This window comes from Saccoglossus kowalevskii, chromosome 2 (genome assembly GCF_978046115.1).
Source record: "Saccoglossus kowalevskii chromosome 2, keSacKowa6.1, whole genome shotgun sequence".
In the NCBI taxonomy this organism is placed as follows: domain Eukaryota; kingdom Metazoa; phylum Hemichordata; class Enteropneusta; family Harrimaniidae; genus Saccoglossus; species Saccoglossus kowalevskii.
The window spans coordinates 16,340,680-16,357,305 of NC_140642.1; the positions used below are offsets into that span (position 1 = coordinate 16,340,680).

The 16,626-nt window shown below is 35.6% G+C and overlaps 1 protein-coding gene across 1 annotated transcript; it reads left to right on the top strand.

The window, feature by feature from the left end:
• The first annotated feature begins 7,178 nt into the window (after positions 1-7,178).
• On the top strand, positions 7,179-16,393 carry LOC100373601 (DNA-directed RNA polymerase II subunit RPB9-like). The gene is made up of 5 exons (XM_002730668.3): positions 7,179-7,385; positions 11,829-11,883; positions 13,798-13,871; positions 14,609-14,735; positions 15,724-16,393. The coding sequence occupies exons 1-5, from the start codon at positions 7,318-7,320 to the stop codon at positions 15,784-15,786; spliced, it is 387 nt and encodes a 128-aa protein (XP_002730714.1). The 5' UTR covers positions 7,179-7,317; the 3' UTR covers positions 15,787-16,393.
• Positions 16,394-16,626: the final 233 nt, after the last annotated feature.

Genomic DNA, 16,626 nt, shown 5'->3' on the forward strand with positions numbered 1-16,626 from the left:
TGTTCCTAATGGATGGATGAATGAATGGGCGGTGAATAGGCAAATATATATATATATATATATATATATATATATATATATATATATATATATATATATATATATCGCACACAGTATGCGGACATGGCATCCAAACTTGTCCGTGTGAAATAGTCACCACCTTAATTCGAACAAAAAGGAGATATTAATAACAACACTGGTGTTTGTACATACCAGTTATTGAAAACAGAATTAGAAGACATGCATTGTGGGATTACTACATGCCATTGTAGTTAAACACGAGGTTTACCATAGTCTGGTGGTAAAGTTTAGTTGTGGAACTGTCGTTTAATTGTCTAGAAAGTACGCATTGTTGCGCTCTGCATTATTTCCAAACCCGGTTCTAAATAGTTGCTAGTTACTAGTGGCATAGTTCGAAATAAACGATTATTGGCGCCAGCATTACCGGAAGCTAGCTTAGTTTTTCGTAAAGTGCTAACCCAACCGTGACCCCAGTCATAGAAATACACGTATGTCAGCTTGGAAGAGAATATTCTTCCTGGCAAACCCAGTACTGACTTAAGTTCTCCCTTTGTAACCGGAATCACTGTAAACGGGGGGGGGGGGTCGAGTGATTGTATATTCCTAGAAAGCAACGGATAAACACAGTGTAAACTAATTTGGGTCCATCTGAAGCAGTAAAACGAAAGACGACCGGGAAGGCCGAAAAGGCCCTCGACGACTGGCTCGCATTCACTCTGAAAAATATACTACTTGACCTTTGTCAAAACGAGTGTGGTGGTAGAAACCAAATTAAGAGAAATGTGTACTCATATACTTTTTTTTTTCAAAACCAAAGCTGTGTGTATATACCGAATCTCAGAACGAATATGCGTCGCTCCGTGTCTGGCTGGCGTATGGCAGTGCTTCACAGTGCTTATCATGGAGCATTCATAATATTATTACTTTACACTCATTGTAATCACCATTGGCGACTACGCGAGTGGTCGTTTCGCTTTGCTCAGGAGCTACTGGTAACACATATCTCCCAATTTGTAATCAAAGCAAAGCTCCCGTGTGAATACAGAATATATACAATCATTGTTTTTGCTTTCTAAAAAAATATCTAAAAAATGAAAAGTACCAACAGTCAGCGAAGGAGCAATGATATTAAAAGTTAGGGTCCTGCAACCAGCAGATGTTCAACACCAATATATAGAAAATTTAATCAAAATCCGCTTTGAAGTTTTGAGATTTTTAATACACGGACAGACACAACAAACTCATCGCCTCCATCCATTGTGAGCGTCGCATACATGGGAGCTATTTAGCAGTAACTGCGCATCGCTAATCCTTCCACAGAGATATAATTTTACTGCTTAACCACTGATTGTGGGGCAATACCTAATTTTTGACGTCATCTATTTGTGTGACGTGTATCGAGGATTACCTCGGATGTGGGCGCGGTTACAAAACAGGTGTGTAACAGTACGTGTATTCAGTATGTGTGTTGTCATCAGGTAGCACACCTCCATCTACGGAACTGAATATTTCACTGTACATGAACATGAATCATCGAATTGTGCCTCATTGCGTCGCATCTCATTGCACCGCTCAGCATCGTATCGCATCTCAGCACATCGCATCACATGCATCCAATCGGCATTGCGTCACAAATATAAACTATTTTGAGCAAAAATAAAAAGACCACAACTGATGTATATAGAAAGGCATTCGTTGGAACAATCCATGATGTGGTGTATTGACAGAAATCTCATGATAGCAAACATTTGGAGAGGTTAAAGAAAGACAAGAATAGCCCAAAGGTCAAAGTTCCAGTACTAACGAGAAGCTTAATCAAAGCGTGATAGCATGGCTGTTTTAATAATAGGACGACGATAATACTTTGTATTGCATTAAAACAATTAATGATATTACGGAATAACATGTAAAAACTGCAGTGCAGCATCTATCTCATGGTGGAATACCACCGGTCTCCAGTTCGCTAATAACTAATACATAGGACTGCAAGAATTTATAAATCTTTGATAACACTTCAAACAATCACGAACTTTAATCTTCAGCAACAATCCGCAACAATGCGCAACGGCCTTGCCTTTAATAGGGAGTCGCACAGTTCTCGTTCCCTAGCGAGGATATCGCTCCTGTGACGTAGTAAATTGGAGTAAAATAAAACCGTTCATATTGTCGATACTTTTCTTTATCTGAGGTAGTCCGCCAATACCAACTATTTGGTGAACAAAACCACAGAGGGGCTGTGACAACTTGAAAACTAAAAGAAACCGTCTCTGGGAGATGACATAACAATCTGAGTTTGACATAGAACCTCTACCGCTAACAGTGTAAACACTTGTGTATATCTGTGTTTAGTAGTAATTAGCACTTAACCTCCAGAAAGCCATACATTTTTATAAATACTTCTATTTCTACAATATCTCTGTCAACCAAATAGAAATAATTTGTTTAGTACATTATTTTATTTATAGTATTATTTCTTATTCTTACTTTTATGCCACACACTATTTTTCATGCTATGATTTTGTTCCCGTCCTTTACATGATTCGATTAATTTACCAAGAAAACAACTGACAGACGTGATTACTCTCATATCATCATATTTGTTTATCGATTTTTGCAACCAGTCACTTTTGGGAAAAAAAAACGTCTGAATCACATGGTTTTGTGAGCTCGATATATACTCCTGAGCCTGTGGTGGTGAAAAGGCCGAATAAAAAAGCCTTTACTGGTGGTGATGGTGGCGACTCGTGATTAAAAAACAGGAAGGTTGGGCGACGGGACAAATAAGTTACATAACTTACCAAGCTTGACGTATCAGAACAGAGTTAAGTGTCACCATTCCGATGTAGATCATTCACTTGAAGCGTCAGCCCTGCATGATCCTTGCCGAATAGGATCCAGTGAGTAGGGTGGAAAGACCGGTGTGACGCGGTCTGATTATTTATCTTGATATCACATATTGACCATACAAAATTGGGGCATACTGGGGCGTGTGCTATTTCCCGGGTAATGACTGAGTATTTGGTCAGATTGAGATATGGCCAATAAAAAGTTGCAGTCCCTAACGTGTAGACTCGTTTACATAGCATTGTTGTATTTTGTGTTGCCAAACGTATTATCGTAGTATAGCCAGTTGTTTAAGGATGAGACCCAGGTTCGTGGGCGCTTATACTCAAACCTATATTTTACAGTAAAGATGGCATTTGAACACCTACATGATATATATTTTTAGTTAGCTCTGTGTGTGAATTGTGTGAAAATATTTGTTTTCCTCAAACTAGTGAAGTGTATGTGTGTTTCTCTCGAAAATAGGCTTTTTTGTTTTGTTTTCTCTCAAAACAGACGAACGGAAAACATACTGAATAGCCTTTCATCCTCGTTATATCTGTATAGAAAATCTACATATCATTAGGCTTATGTACAGTATTGCCGGATTTACAATAAAAAGAACGTTTTATCCCAAAATGTTAATCCATTATATAAAAAGGATCATATATAGGAATAAGATGTGTACTTATGACTGTCATGAATTATTCAAGATGTTCTGACGAATGATTTTTAATTTTTTTTATGAATGAAATGAAACATTCTTATACGAAACTCTCAGGACATATATTTTTCAGACAATTTTGTTCTCTAAAAATATCCCGTACTGGGTTAAAATACAACAACTTATAGTCAATTTGATTTTGATGTCGTATACATTGTGTAGCATTCCATAACCAGGTTACAGTATATAATCACTACTACATTGTAGAACTCCTATTGGCCTAGCCGCGTGTTGGCATGGTGCGAGATAACATACCGAATATGCGCCGAATCGAATATAAAAGTATATTACTTTGGTGGCGTCACATTCGCACACACAGAAAGAACACTATATTGGACGGGTACGGATGGTAGTAAAACAACAAATTCGTTTCCATCAGACATTTTAATTGTCGCAAAATCTTCGCGTCTTGGATATAAGGCTGGGAGCGCGTGAGTTGCATAGCGCAGTCGTCCGAGTCGCCCGTGTCACAACCTCTGTGTCCGTGAACTGTCACACATATATACTAATAGGTGTCACTATGATAACAAGAATGGGGTCATGATGACATTCTGATACAACATTCACATGAATTTTTTTTTATTATTTAATTATCGACATAGTTGCCCTCTAATTTATTTTAACGTGTCCCACCTGCCTCTATCTACTAGTATGCTTAATGTGATCGAATCGTTATATTTGTATCTGATGATCCAATAATGTCAGACGTACGGTTTTCATAAATAGTAAAATACCTATAATGATAGTTAATCTTATAATTATTAAATGCCAGTCTGGGTCTGACAATTGGTTTAGAGGACATATTTATTTGAAGTTTCAGGTCGGTGTCCGATTTGTGTCGATTTTGTTTGGTGATAGCAGATGTCGGTGGAGTCCGAGATATAATCGGGTGTCATCATCTGGTGTATATTTGCTTTGCCGATAGGACGGTGTCAAATAGCGCGGCGAACAACAATTACTGCAGTCATGGTTATATAAGTGCGCTGATTTCGCCCCGGGGTCATGTTTTTATTTTGGTGAAAACAGGATTTCCAACGTCAAATAATATGAAAGGCTCACGTCACAACTTGAATCATGAATTGGTTCGGCTCATATGCAACTGAGCCCTCTGTCGCCCGTTTCAAACTGTGAAATTTTGTACGTGACGTCTAAGCGTTGAAACAAAAGACATAAAGTCCTATTTATATAACGTGGCTGTTGACACATTGATCGGTGAAACGTACACATACCGTGACGTGTATTATTAAATATAATTATTAACGCATACACATTTACATTATTTTTTCACCCTAATGGGGACTAAAAATGGACAACAATCACTACACGTTGATTATATATGTTATACTATGTCTTCAGTCCGCGGTAACATGGCACCAAAACGTGTTTCGATTAGAGTCTATCGCGTGATTCCTGCATTGAAATGCTAGCATATTTGTCTTCAAAGATGTGTTCAACTGTTTCAAATAAATTATACGAAAGTCCGACATTTAATTAAGTATCTTAAACTATATTCGTCCCCCTTATTAATAACCCCAATTTTAATGAATTGTCTTTGGTGGTGTATGAGTATTGCACGATGGTAAAAGACGGCTAGTAAAAAAAACATCGTCTGCGAGTATAATTACATCACTTTCCCGCTACAGACCACTTTTGTGCATGGTCTGTAGGAGTGGCCGTCTTCTATCGATTTTTTTGTTGGCGGTCGGTGGATTTTTGTAATTATTTTTTTATTATGTCTACATTTAGGAATTATTAGTCAATGTATTGTAAGCGAATTGTGGGGATAATTGCGCCAGTCATCAGTGAATAGCAGAATGTGTGGATTTATTTGGAAAACGTCTAAGATCCAAATTATCACCACCAATGCCACGACGCGCTGTCATTAACCTTTTTGAAACGTTGCTAAAATTGGAAGACGCCCCACGCCATTTCATTGCCGCCTCAACAAGGCTGAATTTTCACGATGACTACGAGTTCACGGCCAACAACTTAGAAATACCTGACCGTCAGTAAAAATGTATGCATGTAACGCGAGTATTAAGAGCACTCTTCAAGATCAAATTGGCCGTGACTGTCAGTGAACTCAAGCAGTGGTGGCGCACTTTAATAAACGAAATGGCCTAATCGCAACTTGAATATTCAAAAGTAGAAACAAAATATCAAAATTGTCAAGCAATCGTAAAGACATAATTTAAATAAACTGTTGGCCTTCATTGATAGTTCGATGCGCCTCCAAAGGTTGACATACGCGAATTAATTAAATGTTGTTTAATCAGCACCTTGTCATGTAGAACTATCCTCAGTATCCAGCATTTGCTTGGCCGTCATTTACCACGTTGAAATCGAAAAATAAATACCAAATCAGACACTTTTAGTTTTTGAATATTAGAAAAAAGCTCATCTAGTATACGAATGTAAGAAAAAGGTTCCTGAACTCGTTTGGCCGTCACGGTCATTTAACAGAAATTCCAATTGCGCAATTGATTTTAGAAACATCTATTATTCAATTTTGAAAAATACTTAAATTTTCTATCCCACATATGATTGACATACCACTGATTAAACAAATCTTAAGTTTGTCTTGACCGTGACCGGCACTGGTGATTGATATTGATTGAAATGTTGTATTCTATTTTTTTTCATTCTTAAAATCAGTAAATTTATTACGTACAGTGGGTAACAAAAACACCGTGAAGATGATTTGACTCTAAAATAATAGTTATGTCACAATTGTTAAACACAAAATTTCGATAATCTTTTGACCCCAATCGGATAATCTAATGTACCTTATGTATTTTTATGTACTGCTATGTGTATGTAATTTTCATATAGTTTTTCAGTATGAGGCTTTTCTTCAGGTATGTTAAAACTATTGAAATTACAGAAACGTGCAACTCGTCTGATTCTTGATGTTTTTAAGATATCTTCATTGGTCTCCATTGTATCATCTTTTCATTTGTTTGCATAGCACCTCCATATATGAGAGAAATGATTACATATATTAGAGGTATACACACTATTAACACTAGATCAACAGTTGCCAACAATCTTTAGGTCAAGGCAGAACCTGGAACACACAACATACTTTTTTTTTAAAAAAAACAGCCTGACAATTCGAGGAGCATGTGTGTGGAATAGTTAGAAAAATAGACAACCGGATAAAGAAATACTTTCAAATTGATGCATTTTAACAATTTGCGATTGCATTTGTCAGTCATTTTCATTATTTTGTCTAGTTGTGTATTATTTTTTCTGAGAACCATAGAGAAAGATAAACGTAAACATACTATGTTACCCTCGTTAAACAACGTTTTGTTATTATTAGTACATTCACAGTATTTGCTGAAGTTTATGGAAATTGAATGAATTCAAATCGAGACACATTGCGTCTGTTTCATATTAAAACTGTTTGCCTGCGATAACAGTACAACGAGAGAAGTGTCCCTCTCTAAATTACCAAGTGATGCACTATGCTATCACGCCAGAAAAATATCCACAAAACGGCTTACGTATTGTTCCAGTCAGTTTTGCGTTTTTTAAACCTATTCCAGTTTGGAGTGTAGCGCCCTCACGTTAAATTTATTGTTTTCGATCCCACAATGCCTTATCACCGGATACAGCCGGATGAACTTGTTTGTTAGAGTTGTGATATTGGCGTGACGTTTATGCTGATTTAGTGAATATTTCCTCACACTGTTGCTGTAGGAAGCACTGTCAACAAAGTTTAAGTCATCATCGACTTAAGTAGAATGGATTTCGGTCGTGAGCATCAAGATCAGGGGCCTGGTTTTGTAGGCATCAAATTTTGCCAAGAGTGGTAAGCTACCGCACGTTTTTCATTCAATATTCGACAATGTTGTGTTGTAATATACAACCCTGCTTATATTAATGGAGTGAGGGGTGTCTCCTGAAAACGCAACAGTCAAAATACGTATAAAGTCATGTTTCACAGTTCGCTATGTTTGTCTTGTACGCGTTGATTTAGTAGTACCTTACTGTGCCGGTGCAAATGAATAGCAAAGCCATAAGAACATTTCTATTCTAACAGTTGTTAGCGATATGTATGGGTAACAAAAACTAAAAAGTAGGGCAGAGCTCCAGAAGGAGTACCTACACTTTATGCAAATTTTTTTAAAATTATGCTAATTTATTCATGACGTAGCAGTTTCTGTGCTCATGAATATTCATTAATTTGTGGCTCAATACATTTTAAAAGGGGCGATATATTATTTTTGGGGGAAGAGTTAGAAAGGGGGATTAGCAATCCTTAGGGGGGTCAATACAAAAGAAGGGACCCATTTGGAGAGCAGCCATGCTCCTCGTGTCTGTTGTTGCACGTGACCTACAGCTGTCAACTGTGTTCGTTCTTCGACTGTGTTCGTTCTTCGACGACTTCGGCTGGCTTCCACGTGGGGTAGTATTCTTGTGTTCTGTTTTCCTGACTTAAGTTTTTGAATCCGCTGTTTATGTTTTTAACGTCTTTCATGTCTTTTGTAGGAGTGTCCAATCCGTGATTCGAACTTGCGATCTTTTAGTTCCCAGCGCACTGTCTTGTCCACTGTACCACGAGTGTCTTCACACAGGAGTTAGGATTTAAGTCCTATTCATAGGAGCACTGTCTTCACTAGCATTCAAAAATCTAACTAAACATACTGGATTCGAACCAGCGATCGCTCACATTGCTGTCATAGTACAAATCAACTGAGCTATGTGGGTGGTCATGCAAATTAAATAATTTGTTGTCATATTTAGCTTTATTGCCAAATGGTGTTTGCGAGAAAAAGATGGGCAGGCAAGGGAATTGAACCCAGGTCCTCCTGATGACTATGTAGAGAACTGACCCACAAGACCACAATGGATTAACTGGATGTGTTTGCATTTGATAAGACTATATAGTGTGTGTATATATATAGAAATACAACATATTTCTATTATTGAGTTACAATTGTCCAAAAAATTGCCAATTTTGTGTTTTTACTTGTGTAAACTACATGCATGCCATAACCCGTTAGTGTACATCTTGCCAATTGGGTGTTTGCCATTTGCGTTGCCCATACCTGACCCGACCCTAACCCTAATGTCAAGACACGTTCCTGTTAATAATTCCGTTGCCCATACCTGACCCAACCCTAACCCTAATGCCAAGACACTTCCTGTTTATAATTGCTCAATAATGATACTCTGTTGTGCACTGTCTGCGGGTAAGTTGCATTGATGTCAACTGATTAAACAAGTCGCGTTTAAGTAATTTCCACTATTAACAAGTGGTTAAATTGTGACAATAAATGTGTGGACAAATATTTGAGATTAATTTTGGTGTAGACAACTCTCGTTTAATTATTTTACACCATTACAAGTTGTTAAATTGAGAGAATAAATGTCTCAACAAATATTAAATACTTAGTTTGATGTAAACAACTCACGTTTGATTAATTCCCACAATTACAGGTTGTTAAATTGAAAGAATAAATGTGCGGACAAATATTTTAGACTTATTTTGGTGTAGACAGCTCTCGTTTAATTATTTTACACCATTACAAGTTGTTAAATTGAGAGAATAAATGTGCGGACAAATATTTAGACTTATTTTGGTGTAGACAGCTCTCGTTTAATTATTTTACACCATTACAAGTTGTTAAATTGAGAGAATAAGTGTGCGGACAAATATTTTAGACTTATTTTGGTGTAGACAGCTCTCATTTGATTAATTCCTACAATTACAAGTTGTTAAATTGAGAGAATAAATGTACGGACAAATATTTTAGACTTATTTTGGTGTAGACAGCTATCCTTTAATTATTTTACACCATTACAAGTTGTTAAATTGAGAGAATAAATGTGCGGACAAATATTTTAGACTTATTTTGGTGTAGACAACTCTCGTTTAATTATTTTACACCATTACAAGTTGTTAACGTGAGAGAATAAATGTATGGACAAATATTTTAGACTTATTTCGGTGTAGACAGCTCTCGTTTAATTATTTTACACCATTCCAAGTTGTTAAATTGAGAGAATAAATGTATGGACAAATATTTTAGACTTATTTTGGTGTAGACAGCTCTCGTTTAATTATTTTACACCATTACAAGTTGTTAAATTGAGAGAATAAATGTGCGGACAAATATTTTAGACTTATTTTGGTGTAGACAGCTCTCGTTTAATTATTTTACACCATTACAAGTTGTTAAATTGAGAGAATAAATGTGCGGACAAATATTTTAGACTTATTTTGGTGTAGACAACTCTCGTTTAATTATTTTACACCATTACAAGTTGTTAAATTGAGAGAATAAATGTATGGACAAGTATTTGAAACTTATTTTGGTGTAGACAACTCTCATTTGATTAATTCCAACAATTACAAGTTCTTAAATTGACAGAATGAATGTATGGACAAATATTGACCATTATATTTGTGAGTAAATACCTGTTGTTTAATTAATTTCCACCTCTACAAGGTTGAGAGAATAAATGTGTCGACAAATATTTGATACTTATTTAGGTGTAAGAACTCGTGTTTGACCAACTTCCACCATTGCAAGTTGTTAAAATAATGAAATAAATATACTGGTATCATTGGATATTTGATTTAATTGTGAAACTTTCTAACAAAATGTTAACTGCTGGCTTCGAACCCTCAATCAACAATTCCGCAGACACGGTATAAATTCCACAACACCACAGAAGATATTCGTCTGTTGCCTGAATTGTTTTCGTAATATAGGGAACGCCATCGACACTTTAACAAAACTTACCTTGACTTGGGTCTTGCTCATCTCATGTCACAATCTGGAAACTGTTGAACAAATTGCGCGTCGTCCAGTTTAAGACGTTAGTTATTTTATTATTTATTCATTCAGTTTTGTATGGTGGAGTTTTGTGAGGTTTATTATTTTTTTGCGACGTTCTTTGTTTACTTGTTTACGGTTTGAAAGATTTCAGTTTATTTGATTTACGTTTTTACGGTAGCTCTGAGCGGGACTCGAACCCACTGTCTTTTCAAGCTGATTTTGTTTTATTTTGATGGCACGCTTGTGTACCACGCCACGACGTTGGTCGTTAAGTGGTGTTCATTTTTCTAACTACTCCAGTGTTCCGATGAGTTGAACGGAAAAGCCAAAACGATTGCTGGTTTCTGATTGCTTCGGTTCTGGTGAGTGTGTATCTAGTGTGATTCGAACCCATGTCGTTTGTATTGGGCGTTTTTTTATTTTCCATGTTAGCTACGCCGTAATATGCAACCACTTCCCCGTTTTATTGTGATTTTGAGTGTTTAATGATGTCTTCCTCACCCGTCACGCCATGACCCAGTTTCAACCACACGGCCATTTTGCAACACAGTTCGTGACCCTCGGCGTCACCCGACTGACTATATGAGCGTTCTGTTCAACTGTTAAGCTAGGATTTATTACCGTTATTATCATTATATTGTCACGTGATTTGTTTTACCTTATGTGTAATGTCTTAAGTATCTTTATTGTAATTTGTATATACCAATTCGTATATACCGAGGAAACGACCCCGATTGAAGGTCATGTATTTTATGACGTCACCAATTCGTGTGTAGGTACTGCTTCTAGATCTGTGCCAAAAGTAGTACAAGTAGTATCAAAAGAAAATTATACAATTCTATTTCGTGTTGTGAAACACCCGTTTACAAAACTTCCAATGCTTTTTATCATTTCCCCATCTCTACTTTTAAGTTTCTGGAATGAATTTGTGATTTTAGATGGAATTCAATATCTGTCAGGATTTGTTGTCGGTCTGAATGAATGTCTCCAGAAATATATATAGTTTTCTGTTATTAATATTTTATAAAATAACTTTAGAATTTGATGAAGATAAAACATCTTTTTCTTGTAGATTCTCTTCTTTCAATTACTTAATCATTTCTGAGCAGAAACCATCATGAATGATCATGACCTTTTCAGATTTTGGTAACTCACTTAGTAACACATTCCTGGTGTGGACTGCAATGCTGTCTGTTGGTGTAACATTTTATCATATACATGTACATGTATATGTAAATTAGCGATTCAGCTGTCAGCTGGGTGTTGTTTTCATAGACACCACTAATGCTATATTTGCTTTGTTAGAAGCGCATCTCAAATAGAAGTGCCTATGACTCCAAAATTGCATGCAAAATCCTTGAAAATATTACTTATTTTTGCCTTAGAAACCACTGTAATTTAGATACAGTAACCGCAATAGAGACAATTTGGTATATGCTGATATTCACACTCTTTTCCTTCTGTAGTAACAACATGCTTTACCCCAAAGAAGACAAAGAAAATAGAGTGTTACTTTATGCGGTGAGTAAGCCCATGGAGGTAGAAAAGAGAAGGAGTAAGGACGCTATTTAAGCCCATGTTAATCTTATAAACATCCTTTGTTTTCAGTCTGGTTAAGCCACTTATTGTTTTTGTTTAGAAGTCGTTTTATCTACATGATGATAGCCGCTTATTTACACAAGAAAACGAGAGTAGAACTGAAAAAAATAAATTACGTTTAAACATCGTCTATATAATTGAATGCGCAAACCATAAATACCAGAATTGTGCATGCGTAATGACCTTTATCGGACCACAAAGGTCATTTCACACTTGTAGATACCGGAAATTCTGCATACGGACGCTCCCAAGATGTGTGCTTACTTCTTTTTGATATTTTTTATCGCAATAGTCGTCCAACTTTGGACATTGATTAAAAAATTCCCGCAAATTTCCGCAGTGAAATTTAAAGATACATGATAAGATTATAACAAGATGTTTTGACTCGTCATTTTTCATTGGTGTGCAGAACTGTGCAGATGTCGAAAATCACGCCTTTTGTTGTAATAGATTTCGGGCATTGAGTACACTCAGCGTACGTTTTTCGCGGCATTTTGTATTATTGTTATTTGTTTGGGCATGCGCAGTGCGTTGAGAATCTTCGTGAAGCTTCCGAATACAGCCGAAACACGTAAGCCGATTAACTGTGACATTGTACAGCGTGTTTGCAAACTAATTACAATGTGTACTGAGTAAACAAATCCAAAGCATCATGAAACCAGCGGAAACAATAGCGTCCTCACTCCTTCTCTTTTCTACCTCCATGGTAAGCCATACTTTAAATACCGCCATTTTGCTTTGGAAACATAATTCAATTACACTTCTGTTCTTGTACATGTAGTCGTATAGTATTGTATCATTACATTAACTTTTGAAACCATGTATTGTTATTTACAAAGCTGACATTCGTAGTACTGTGTAGTTGTGGTCTGTGCCTTCAGGGTCTTATTTTGACTGGGACTATTACGTCATGCAAGGATCCTTACACTGAATCCAAAGAAAGTTAAAAACTTGCTGTAAATACATTTAAAGTGAACTGTAACTGATTGGAAAACAAAAATACTTTATTGAAAATTTCTGTCAAGTACTAGTAATTTGCATTCTAATAAGCACTCAACAGGAATTTTCACTGGATGTTGCTTTTTAATAATTATGTTCCATTTTTTGGAAACATTTGACTTTCCATCCACGAGTACCCTATTTTCAATATTTTGCATAACTCTTAAATTGGCGACTTTACAAAGGAATAAAACTACTAAAGAAGAATCTCCTGTTGAGTGATTATTAGGATGTTGTCTAGTATTAGTATAATTTACTAGAAATTTTCATTATAGTATTTTTTGTTTGTTTTCTGATCAATTATCTTACATAGTTCATTTATAATGTATTCTGCTAGTTTTTACCATAGTTTTTACCGTTGGATTTATCAACACAATGTCCTGATTATTAAAATATGACCCCTACACCTGGACTCATGTTGAAAACACGTTTGAGTCGGCTGTTTGTCTCTCATACAAAGTTGACATTATGTATATACATGTATGGTAGTAGAAGATAGTACATTATTCATGTGATTCCCCCAGGGTTTATTTGCAACTAATGCTAAAGATGAAGTTTGGCATTTCAAGAAGCAATATTATAATTCATATTTTTTTCGAACACATATAAAGATAAATAAGAGAGATGAGATAAATAAAAAATATTGCTGCGAACCGGTCTTATGGCATATTTTTTTAATTTACCTACATTGCTTTCTTCATATTCAACATGCAGGTGTTGTTTGAGTTGTTTTCTCATGATTTGTTCATTTACCGGTAACAACTTTATCTCTGATTTCTTAGGAAATGTTATGTCGTAATGCAATGTGATGTCATGCTTTTTATTTAATCTCTGCAGTGTCGTAATTGTGACTACCAACAAGAGGCTGATAATACTTGTATATATGTGAACAAAATCCAGCATGAAGTCGAGTAAGTGCTACAACCAAATTAACATCTATCAAACATTCAGTGATAGTTTATACATGCACTCTTCAAATCCTTCCAAAATTTGTGTAATTGTTTCTCAGGTCTGTATGTTTATTCTATTTTTGTATAATCCAAAATGCATCTGTTTTTCTTTTAACATACGATTTTTACTGATAATACAGTGTAGATCATTATGGCTATTTTCCTCACCTAAAAATATGGCTCTATACTAGTGAAATACACTAAAATGGAATAAAAAATTAGATAAGGTCACCAGAAATAACCATAACAGAAGTACTACTTTCCTCATATCATTGTAACGTATGCGTATCTTTAGTTAATTGTACACATAAAATTGCTAGCATTGTATGCTACCCGGGTACATATAGATCAGTGGAATATGACCATAGACAATATAAGCACATGTTCTTTTAGTTAATATTGTATGTGTTGTTGATTTAAATCCTAATATATATTAGAACATATTATTTACACTTATTTCTAGTCCTTTATACTGCCACACATTTTTTTTTCTTGGATAAACCAAAAATTGCCTTTATTGCTTACTGGAGTGTTAAAATATGACTTGTATGTTGATGGATAACTGTTATGTATGCACATTCGCTGGTGATAAAGCAAATAAATTATTGTTACCGGGTTTTCGTTAAATTTTCTATGAATCCCTTATTATAATGTGTGCCATATGTCTGTTTACATTACTACTTTGTCTTATTATGTAGTGAGTTAACACAGATTGTAGCTGATGTCATAGCCGATCCCACTCTTCCGAGAACAGAGGACCATCCATGTCCAAGGTGTGGTCATAGAGAGGCAGTGTTTTTCCAGTCACAGTCTGCCAGGGCTGATGTAAGTATTGACTGATTTTTAGTGGATTGATTGCATAACTGGAAAAGTATGATAGGAGGGATTGAATGTTGTTTTAGAAACTTGTACAATGCACTGTGTGCTTATGTTAACTTGTCACATTGGGCTAATAAGACTTACTAGTAAGTGTTTTTTTGGACAGTAGTTGTGTTTGCACACAGCTTCTTAGCACAGGCTCAAAAACGCTAAGTGCTCAAAATACCATTGTATTAATGTTCACTTGGTAGATTTACTATTAGATTCATAACTATTCATTTCGGTATGCCATTTCCAACATGACAATCAACGCGAGCACATCTGGAGAGATATTGTTCTCGAGAAAAAAATGAACTGACGATGAGACTACTTCATGTTATGCTGCAATCTGCACTTTCCAAATTTGCTTTGGTATTATTTTAAAACCATAGAACTAACATGTATACCTTCCTGGTTACTGTACTGTAATCATAGTTAAAAAGACTGAAGATACGTATATTCTTAACAAGTTTGGGCATTCATTAGCCTGTGCTAACCACTGCTTCCTTGCATGCATGAACGTGATTGGGTCTAGCTGATATGCAAACATACAAGATTAGCATAATCTTGGCCTGTATTTGGTGTAGCCTGAACATGACTAGTGACTGTTTTCCCCTAAATCTCTTGTGATATATATCGGAGGTATTAGGCAATCAATAGCTACACTCATTTGTCTGCTTTTATTGTAGAGCAGAGAGAATGTACTTGTCCAGATACATGTAGTCACTTATTTTAACAAACTGAGAAATTAATACAGTAAATAAAATTAGAGAATAACACTATTTCATTTCCTGATTCTCAAATCAGACCATGTAGCTGACCAATGTTATATGAAACTTTCATCCTCCTTGTTGTCTTGATAGAAACCACTGATGTGAACACTGAACTATTATAATTTGAAATAAGTTCAAAATTTGTACATGTAACCATCTCTGATTGTTTTGCTTCATTCCAGGAGGGTATGCGACTTTACTATGTGTGCGGTGCTTCTAGCTGTGCACATCGATGGACTGAGTAGGGGGAGTGCACTGCATTTTACAACATATTGTACTGCCACTATTGGACTATTTACTGTGATGACTTCTAGGGAAGAATTGAGTGAAGCTCATATTAATTTCAATCTTGTTGGAAAACTACCATGTGATCTCTCTGGGAGTGCTTACATTGCATGCATAGAAACGGCAACATAAAATGTGTTCTCCAGAAATTAAATGGCTGAAAATGAGAATGCAAAGTCATTTTTTCATGTGCACTTTTTATACTCTGAATCAAGTCGACTGCTATTCATTTTGTTGGGATAATTCTTTAATTTTACAGGCATATCATTGTTTCGCTAATATGTAAAAAAAAAAGTTTTACTGTGGATCAGATCAGAAACCATGTGTATTTCATTTGTGTCTCAACACTGAATATAAACAAATATTTGTGTCACTTTTCATATAGTTTCATGTGTGTATTGACAAACTATGTTGATATTTGATTACATACAGCTCTCTGTAGACAATGTTTTAACATTCTTATTAAGGACGTATGTATGTGTATATGACAAAATTAATGTGTTTTGTAAACAGTTTTTATCAGAACTATTTTGATAATAAAATCAAGGTATAATTAATTCTCCATTACATTTATGCAGTGTTTTTTTTATTTATTTATTTGGTGATTATGTAAATTCTTTTTAGTTGATAGTTAAAGTACTGTTCTGTACATTGGTGTGTGTGTTAAATGTGATGAATTTTAATAGTAGGAGTTTTCCTCCCACAACTTAATCCCTAATTATTAGTCCCCATTCAGATGCAGTTCAGGAACTACCTTAATGGGTTGACCTTCCTTCATGTGTATGTGTGTGCGTGTACAT

Coding starts and splice junctions, on each gene's coding strand:
- LOC100373601 (XM_002730668.3), top strand. CDS start 7,318: ATGGATTTCGGTCGTGAGCATCAAGATCAGGGGCCTGGTTTTGTAGGC. Junction 11,884..13,797: donor ATAGAGTGTTACTTTATGCG/GTGAGTAAGCCC, acceptor TAATCTCTGCAG/TGTCGTAATTGTGACTACCA. Junction 14,736..15,723: donor CACAGTCTGCCAGGGCTGAT/GTAAGTATTGAC, acceptor GCTTCATTCCAG/GAGGGTATGCGACTTTACTA.